This window comes from Cibotium barometz, chromosome 64, assembly GCF_041138505.1.
Source record: "Cibotium barometz isolate CiBa-2024 chromosome 64, ASM4113850v1, whole genome shotgun sequence".
Lineage (NCBI taxonomy): Eukaryota > Viridiplantae > Streptophyta > Polypodiopsida > Cyatheales > Cibotiaceae > Cibotium > Cibotium barometz.
Genome location: NC_141109.1, coordinates 18,768,180 through 18,778,366, shown reverse-complemented (window position 1 = coordinate 18,778,366; position 10,187 = coordinate 18,768,180). Strand labels below are relative to the sequence as shown.

General features: G+C 41.9%; 1 protein-coding gene across 2 annotated transcripts; it reads right to left on the bottom strand.

Annotated features, from left to right (window-relative positions):
• Positions 1-5,439: 5,439 nt before the first annotated feature.
• LOC147603406 (uncharacterized) lies at positions 5,440-7,200 on the bottom strand. 2 transcript variants are annotated; one of them, XM_086796904.1, is made up of 2 exons: positions 6,546-7,200; positions 5,440-6,434 (listed from the first exon to the last, which is right to left on the bottom strand). In XM_086796904.1, the coding sequence occupies exons 1-2, from the start codon at positions 6,649-6,651 to the stop codon at positions 6,187-6,189; spliced, it is 354 nt and encodes a 117-aa protein (XP_086653030.1). In that variant the 5' UTR covers positions 6,652-7,200; the 3' UTR covers positions 5,440-6,186. The 2 variants fall into 2 exon arrangements, with proteins under 2 accessions (XP_086653030.1, XP_086653029.1); XM_086796903.1 differs by having other exon boundaries at positions 6,510-7,190.
• Between the last annotated feature and the right edge of the window lie 2,987 nt (positions 7,201-10,187).

The window sequence follows — 10,187 nt, the reverse complement described above, 5'->3', positions numbered from 1 at the left end:
TATTTAGACTCCTTTCCATGGAAACGGACAAATCAGCCTGTTGAACAAAATTAAACATCATCTCTTCCATCAGCAAACCATTGTTGACAGTGGCAACACTTGATCTATTAGGAATAGGCAACCCTTCAAAATCATGTAGCCGCTTTCCATACTATTGTGAGAAGTCTTGCATTTGCAACAGAGCTTGATTATTTGCTATATAGAATAAAAAACACCAACATCGGCACACCCTCTCTGTTATAAAGGAATGGAAAAAGTCATCTAAAAGTTCGGTGGAGAATTTATTCCAAAGATGTACAGGGTATATAGGCTCACAAAAAACCATTATAATGACAAATAATTGACGTAGTTGGAATCCTGTTTTCTAAAATGCAGCTTCTTGGAAACACATATACCACTCCTCGTCACTCTCCAACATTCCTCTAGCCTCACATGTAGCCTTAAAACAGGGATACAAATGTCCATTCAATGTTCGTAAATCCTCAAAACATTTACAACCTTTGCACACTACTGTAAGTAACATGCGTAAGTAATATTGCTCACCTGCACTCGGACTAACATTATACATACATCCGATCATATTTCCCCTTTTCCTTTTAGTCCATGATCGAAGAGTTGAATTCCACACCAACTTGCAAGGGAAATCAACATATAGCAAGCTATTTGCATCCGCATACAATTGATTAGCTCTCTGAACCATTCGGTCAAAGATGTTCTTTGGTTTTGGTCATAACTAATCACATCACGCAAATCATCCTGGTCATTGACACATTATTGTGCATCGAGAGATGGACATGCAACCTTTGTATATCAGGTTTTTCATCATGCAAATCATATTGGTATAAGCGCCAGCATGCTTTTGACATACCGATGGTGGGAAATAGCCAAGGCCCAAAGCGATCTAGGGCCACATGCAAAAATTAAAAAAATTATCCCTCCTTTTCTCTCTCACGCCTATTTTTGAATTTCTCCACGCCTGTATTACTCACCTTGCGAGTGTCCCTATTTTCTCTACACAAACTGTAGCTGTTACTAGAAGCTTGCTACACTCCCTCTCTCACCATAATGGTTAATCCTGATTAGGTCCAAGCTATTTCTTTAGCTATGCTTGGCATGATGGTGACTCTATTGAGTGTACTACTCTCATGAAGGAGAAGCACAAAATCTGAGCATACAGCAATGCCACTTCATTTCGAAACAATAAAAAAAGTGCACTTCAAGCCAGAACACAATGTTCTTATTAACTTTTATCCATGTCATTTTAGCGACCCAGGTTTCATATGTTGCATCTGAATGTTGTAGTATCTCACAGTTCTATGTAAGGCCGAGATCCCTTGATTGGTGGAACCATTATGTGTTGGCAGCTTGAGGGGATGACTCAAGATTCAAGGAGCTCTTTAGGTTGCCAATGACCTTATTTGAGGCTTTGAGCAACTTACTCCGAGAGAAACTACAACAAGGGCCCATACCACCGTCTCTAGCCCATGTAAATGGGCGAATACTCCCAGTGGGGAGAAGCACGTCGTAGTGGCTCTTCTTCGTCTTGCAAGTGGGATATGACTTATTGACATAAGTGAGCATTTTGGTATTGGTAAATCTACTATATCTAAAATTATTTGCAAGTTTGTTGAAGCTTTGCTTGTACATCGTGGTCGTTTCATTTTCTGGCCACGAGATCCAATGCACATGGCAAAAGTAAAGAGGGGCTTTCTTCTTCAACGCGGCCTTCCCAACTGTTGTGGTGCACTTGATGTGACTCATGTCAACATGGACAAGACAAAATGCCAGAGCAGGGTAGATTGGTTCGATCGAAACAAAAACTACTCCATGAGTGTGCAATGCATAGTTGATATGGACATTAGGTTCATGGATGTTTTTGCAGGCTGTGGCCGGGTTCAGCTAATGATAAGAGGACCCTATGAAACTCCTCATTTGCTCAATGTGTTGAGCAAGGTCTCCACTTGAGTGGTACAATCTTCCAACATAGGCATCTATCAATTCACGAGTATATCGTAGGAGATGGTGGGTATGGTCTCAAAGATTGGCTTATGACCCCGTATGTGCTTCCACAGACAGAGAATCAAAGGAGATTCAATTTCAAGCTATCTTCTACCCGTATTGTGGTGGTTGAGAGGGCATTTAGATGATTAAAGAACCAATGGCGCTATTTGAATGGAAAGATTGCATGCCCAAGGCCAAGAGAACTTTCTAGAATCATAGTTGTCTATTGCATACTCCACAACATGCTATTGGACATGCACCAGGGTGTAGAAAGAGATGTTGAAATTCCAACCTTGCTACATCATCCTCGTCAAGTGCCTCGGCAAAATGCCAAGGTGTTTTGCAACTCACTAGCTAGATATGTATGTGGCTGAATTATGCTTACATCATAGGTGCTACAATGGAAGCATTTTGTCTCTAATGGCTCTTTTTGTATACGGACAAACCATACTTAACTCCACACCTATTTTTGGATGTAGATATCACTCTAATTAGCTCTCATCTCCTTCGATGTTCTAATATCAAATTCAGCATCATTTTGCACTTGTAAATGACTCTCACCTCTTGCAATATGTTGGAATCTGTGTCATGTTTTATCCACACCAATCAGGTGATGCCATGTGGCTGAACGTGCTTGCAGTATTTGAAAAAAATAGTAGTGCTGTCCAAGAAAACACATCACAATCACTAGCTTCTCATTGTGCCCATATAACTCAGCTTCCTTTACATCAACGGATGTGTTTCTGACCTCTTTGCCCAAAAGGGCAGCTGGACATAGCCCTTGAAGCGCTGTCTCGCCCACTTCTACGTTTCCCTCCTCAAGGAATGCAAGAAGAACAAAGCCCTTGCTCAAGCCAAGAAAATCCATGCCCATCTTGCCCAACATCGTACCCCCCCTGACCGGCTTTCTGGGTGACTATATCAGTGCATGCTATACGATGGTGTCTAGCCGGACCGGTATACGTTTGCCAGCCTTTTCAAAGCTTGTGACAGCATACCTGACCTCGAATTCGGCAAGAAACTACATGTTGATGCTGGCCGAGAAGACATTGTGTCTGGCGTCTTTGTTGGAAACACCCTTGTGAGCATGTATGGCAAGTGTGGGAACATTGTTGAAGTAGAGCATTTATTGTCTGAAATTATAGGCTTTGCATCTGATGCCTTTGTTGGCAACACCCTTGTGAGCATGCATGGAAAGTGTGGGGCCAATTTGGAGGCGGAGAAAGTATTTGGTGTGCAATATCCCACCATGATGTTGTGACATGGAATGTGATGCTCTCATCATATGTTGAAACTACATGTTGATGCTGGCCGGAAAGACATTGTGTCTGACGTCTGTTGGAAACACCCTTGTGAGCATGTATGGCAAGTGTGGGAACATTGTTGAAGCAGAGCATGTATGGCAAGTGTGGGAACATTGTTGAAGCAGAGCATGTATTCTCTGAAATTACAGGCTTTACATCTGATGCCTTTGTTGGCAACACCCTTGTGAGCATGTATGGAAAGTGTGGGGCCACTCTGGAGGCAGAGCAAGTATTTGGTGCATTATCCCACCATGATGTTGAAATATGGAATGCGATGCTCTCCACATATGTTGAAACTACATGCCGATGCTGGTCGGAAAGACATTGTGTCTGACGTCTTTGTCGGAAACACCCTTGTGAGCATGTATGGCAAGTCTGGGAACATTGTTGAAGTAGAGCATGTATTCTATAAAATTATAGGCTTTGCATCTGATGCCTTTGTTGGCAACACCCTTGGCTTGATTCCAGATCACCTGACATCTGTGATCACCATTCAGGCATGTGCCATTCTGGCAGAGACAGAAGAAGCTCTTTTAGAGGAAGGACGATCGACGAAGGTGATGCTGATACCCGTAGAAAGGCTTTACATTGGATGTTATTGTTGGTAGCACCCTCGTGAGTATGTATGGCAAGTGTGGTGCGATTGTGGAGGCTGAGCACATGTTTAATGCATTATCCCATCATGATGTTGTGTCATGGGCTACCATACCCTTGTCAGTATGTTGACCAGGGAAAAGGACATATGGTTCTACAATTGTACACACACATGCAAGAGGAAGGCGTAAGTCCAGACCAACTAACATTTGTGACCGCTATATAGGCATGTGCCACTCTTGTAGAGATGGAACTTATCATGGAGGGGAAATCGACCAAGACAATGTCTCTTGAAATTGGTAAGGCATTACATGCTGATGCTTGTAGGAAAGGTGTCTTATCTCATGTCTTTGGCAGCAACACCCTTGTCAGTATGTATGGCAAGTGTGGGGCCACTCTTGAGGCAGAGCATGTGTTCGGTGCACTATTCCCATGCGCTATTGTGTTGTGGAATGTGATTCTCTCAGCTTATGTGGATCAGGGCCAAGGAGAGAGGGCTTTACATTTATACACACACATGCAAGAAGAAGGTGCGAGTTTAGACCAGCTGACGTAGCATGTGCCTCCTTGGCAGAGAAAGAAGCTATTGTTTTTGTGCAGGGACGATCAACCAAGGTGATGGCTCTAGAAATTGGACATACATTACATGCTGATGCCTGCATGAAAGGCTTTACATTGGATGTCGTTTTTGGCAACACCCTATATGTAAGCATCTGGAGAGACCCTCCAGTTGCATCTGTTCCATGAGACTGTATCTCAAACTAGAAGCTTGTCAAACACTTCCTCTGCCTTTACAAGCAAGCCACAGTTGGCATACATATCCACCATGGTGCTACCAATCAAAACAAACCTCTTCTAGCAATCTTATGATGTATTTCTTGACCCTTTTCTGTAGCTCCTATGCTGCCACATGCCTTCAAGCTGAGTACAAATGTGACAGTATTTGGAGAGATACCCTTAAGCTGCATCTGTTTAAGACAGTTCAGTGCCTCCTCACGATGCATGTGTTTGGCATATCCTGCAATTAGTGCATTCCACGAGATAACATATCGAACCAAGAGCTTGTCAAACACTTCATGTGCCTTTGCAAGCAAGTTACATTTGGCATACATGTCATGTTTTTAGTTTCAATTCAAGTTTTAGCTGAACATCATTCTACACTTAACATCAAGTTTCAATTCAATTCAAGTCTCCTTGTCTTCCATATTTAGTGGATGGTATCTATATTATGTAAGTAAATTAGATTGATTACAAGTGGAGTTTTTTTGAGCTATTGCTACATGGTTGATCTGAGTTGGAAATAGATGTACAAAAACACACCAGGGAACATGTGTCCCTCTCGAAAGCCCAGCTGAATACAACCCATTCTTTCCCTTCCAATTGCTCTGCCAAACATCTTTCAAGATCTATTAAAGAAACAAGCCGTTTCCTGCAAGGCCATAACTTTAAAGCCATTTCACAAGTACAGGTACACAAGATGCAACCAGAACTGCATTGGACAACCTCCACAGTAGCCAACACATGAATGAACCCAAACGGAGAGATGAAGCTAAATTATGCATTCTCTTGAAGCTTTTGGTAATGTACACTCAGCACAAAAAGTACAATTTCACACTCATGTGCCCAAGGGGCCAAAACTCCTTTCATTTTGGCATGGATGGTACAACCATGCAGAAAAGTGCACCATAGCTGTAATGAGGCATGCATGGCACAACCATGCAGAAAAGTGCACCATAGCTATAATGAGGCATGGATGGTATAACCATGCACAAAAGTTCAAAGAGTATGCCATCACCAGTTTACAATTGCTTGCAAACGGCTACAAATTACATCGTATTTCAATGTACGAATCAATCATATTGGTCTACAAATAAGTACACCAATAAATGATGACATTTTATCGGCTTAACAAAAGAAGAAAGTACAACGAGGGTCAGCAAGTAAAAACATCTGTCCATTCAAGCCAAATAGGCACAAAAAGTTATCTATTGCTTGTTGATTGGGATACATTTCGTACTAAAATTAATAACTTGGTTCATGTGGCCATAGTCATAAACAGAAGCGTCACCAAAATATAGACAAAAAGGGCTATGCAAAAAGGATGCCTAATCAATGTATTGACCAAAATAGAGCCAAAGTAGGTCATGCATAAAGGGTGATAAATCAAGGGATTGCACCCTGAGTGCAGATGAGAATGATTCTATTGCATTGGCAATCTTAAACAATGTTGTATTGCTTTCACAATCATTGTCCAGTCATGCGCACTCCAACTCAAGACGCTTGATATTCAGCTCCCGTGCAGCCTCATACTCCTCTCGAGTGATCTCAATGAGATCTTGCTCAATTTTGGTTTGCTTTCCTCCACTGTTGCAAATATATCAACCAACTTCACACTTGATTCTTGAACTCCCTCTAGCATTGTAGCAACCCGCCTTGGCCGTCGTCGTCGTTTGTGCACGCTCATCTCTTCTTTCAAAGGAGGGTCATTAGTCGGAGTAGTTTTATCTCCATTTATGTTTTCCTTCTCCCCTTCGTCTGTACAAATTCAAAAGTAAAATCATGAAAAACTAGGCCTTAATCATAGAAACAAGAAGCATGGCTTACACTCACCTAATATATGAGCTGATGTATCAACAAGAATATCACCAGGTTCAATAGCTCGCTTCAGCCCATAACGTACTTCCATTGCAAAGAATACTCGTTTAGGAAATCTTGCAGGAAGCTTTTTCTTCCTTCGATCTGCTGCCTCCATTGCCCAATTGGCGCTACATCCAGAAGGGGTGTTACGACCATAGTCATAAGTAATACCTGGTTCTTTTTTGGGACTGCCTTCCTTGGCTTCTTTGCAGGTTCAGTGGATGGCGAAGATACAAAAGTGGGCAAGTTTGATACACAGGCTAAGGGAGCTTGCTGCATAGTATTGGAAGTAGGGTTTTTGAGGATACCAAGATAAGTTGATGAAGCATGTCGTATCTGCTTGTCACTTAAAGTGGATGATTTTGCAAGTCACCAAACACAAGGTTCACTGCATTCAAACTCATCTCCTCTTGCTGAGTGCAAGGTATTGCTTCATCTCCATTTCTTGGCTCCAACTTGTGTTAAGGTCTACAGAGAAATCCATACGGGAGAGAAGCAAGAATCAAGACTGAAGCTATAGCTACTGCAATTGGATTTTAAAGGCTGGCTACAGAGGAAGAGGCGTGAGAAAGAGGAAGAAGCGGAGAAATCGTGTGCAGGCATGAAAAACATCGAGGCGTGAAAAATCTAAAAGAATATTATTTTTTGAGCATCTATTCGTGTGGCCACACCGCTTGTCCACCAGTGGTGGGAAATGCCCACATTCGGGCCCGCGCGTGATCTGCCCCATATATACCCCGATCAATCCCCATTGTAATTTGTAGTGTGGGACAGTGTGGGAACCACCACTCTGAAGGGTGAGTGAGCATTTCTTCGCTGATCCAGCGGTTGGAAATTAAATTTTTTTTGAAGATTCCTAAATCTTCCAAATTTCACCATTCATCTTCGAAACTAAGGTTTATTGCATTCCGGTTGCGAATTTTAATGAGCGTGGAAATGGGCGCGCACAGCTTGAGTGGCAACTCGTTGCGAATTGAATTGAAAAAATAATGTAATTTGAGATGATTGTCCTCCTGTGCACACAGATCGATAGGCAACTTGTCTACCCGGTCTGACGATTGGAATCTTTGCTCGAGAGTCTTGTCTCGTTCTGAATGAGTATCGTGCCATGGCACGTGCTTTCTGTCCTGACTCCTGATAAACATTGAACAACCGATACAGCATCCAGACCGTAGACGCTGATTCACATTCTTTTTTTGTTGACCCCAGACCATAATCCATACTAATTTTCTATATAAGTGATAAACTATTACGAATTTTTGTGGACTCGTGACTTGACTGTATAGCCCTTGAAGCCAATAAATGATTTCATCTATGGAAACAGAGCTCCAAAGTGGTACACCCAACATACAAAGTTTTATACTTTGTATATACTAGTGGCATGGCCTGTCTCCGACACGCAAGAGTAATACTCTTGCATGCACATATATATTTATATTTAATAGTGGCATGACCCATCTTTGACGGGTAGGAGCTACGCACTTTGTTTTAAAGACAACTTTGCCAAGGAAGCATCTTTGCATACAAAAAAAGCCACATCAACATCTGTCACACATGGATACTCACATTGGAATCAGTGAATTGAATGAGACATGTATGGAGTAGCAGACTTGCACATCAAGTGTAGTCTGAAGCACAACCCTTGCCTAGTAAGTAATATCATCATGAATTTGCTCCCATTTTAGCCACTTCTGTGCTGCCACAAGCTTTCAAAATGCAAGCAGAGTTCACTCCACACAAAGAGACGCCCTCACCCTTCATCCATTCAGAAAAGTTGAGTACATTATAGCCCTATTAAGTATAACCTTCAATTTCATTCCAGGAAACATCATCCTCAAAAGGGGCTCCTTAAACACTCATGCTTTTGAGAGAGGACTGCACTTGGCATATGTATCCTTGAGAGCACTGCCAAGCACATTATCATTTTTGAGCAATCCTTAACTTGCAATCTCATCATGAATTTGTTCCCCATTGTCAACTGCTCTTGTGTACCCACATCCTTTTAAGGATGCAAGAAAAGGTACCACATTTAGAGAAGGGCCCTTGTGCTGAATACATTGAGAGCCCCGCTCGACACACACATCTCCCGTCATTTTTTTTTGAAAACCCCTTGTCTACCAATCTCTATTGTAAAATTGTAAGTGACTTTTATTAATTGATCCGATTCCGATCCTCCTTGTTGTAGGTATTGTTGAGACACACTTGAAGACATAGAAGAGTTGGCCAAAAAACCTCACAACCTGTAGGTGTTTAAAGCTTTTCCCTCTCTTGGCTCATTCTATCTTCTTTCCCCAACATTAATCTGGCCACCCAAGGCTTGCATCAAACACCTAATCCAGATACATTGCTCTCTCTCTCTCTCTCTCTCTCTCTCTCTCTCACACACACACACACACACACACACACACACACACACACGTAGATACATTGCACAGACTTCTATCTTCCTTCCCCAACATTAATCTAGCCATGCAAGGCTTGCATCAAACACCTATATCCATATACATTACTCTCTCTCTCTCTCTCTCTCTCTCTCTCACACACACACACACACATGTAGATACATTGCTCTCTCTCTCTCTCTCTCTCTCTCTCTCTCTCTCTCTCTCAGACACACACATATTAGCACCTCTCTCCATTCGTATTAAAACCTCACATTGTTCTTGATCCGTATCTCCATCAACAAATCTCCTTGGTGAGAACTTACACAACCATTAGGTAAAGACAGGCAACAATACACAACCATTAGGTAAAGGCAAGCAACAATATTGTTATCATATGACACCTAGCTTAATGTAATGTAATATATATATATATATATATATATATATATATATATATTATAATACATATATATAAATATATGTGTTTTATGTATATATATAGATATAGATATAGATATAGATATAGCATTGTTGGTTGATGCAATTCTGTTGAAGAAGTTGCCCAAGTTGAAGAGGGTTACTGTGGTGAAGCCAAAGGACTGCCACTTGTCCCAAGTTGTTACTGAAGACCGTCCTTGAGCCAGCCTTTGAGCCAGCCTTACAGAAGAGGGCAAAGTAGAGCACATAGAAATGCCATGTCTTGAAGAGACAGAGGGTTGAAAAAAACATTTTTTTAAGAGCAATGATTATAAGGATAAAAGGTGCTGCTATGAGCTAAGAGTATGCTGAGAATGATGTGCTAAAGGCCTCCCCCTTCCTCATGAGTCATCACCATGATCATTTGTGCATACTCCAAATATATATTCTTTGTGGTTTTTTTCAAACTGCAGGCCGTAGCTTTATTTTTTGACCCCTCAACCACCTCCTACTCAGCTACACACACCCAGTACCAACTAACTTGCTCTCCCGATTATGTCCGTTTTGCCCCGGAGCTTCCATTGACCCATCCATCCTGCCTGCCTGCACACACCCAGCACCGACTAACTCGCTCTTTCTCTCTCCCATCCCGCATGCGGTAGAGAGGTCTAACGTCTAGTTTTCCCCCTCATATTAAAGAGACTGCTAGTACCCTTTTCGTTTGAGTTTGAAAAGATAGAGGGAGGTCATGTAAATGCTAGTCTAGAAAAGGAGAGAGGCCTCAAAAACTCGCCACCTGGAAATAGTCCAAAAGTCAACTGTGTTCTCCCATTATATTATATTATGTAAG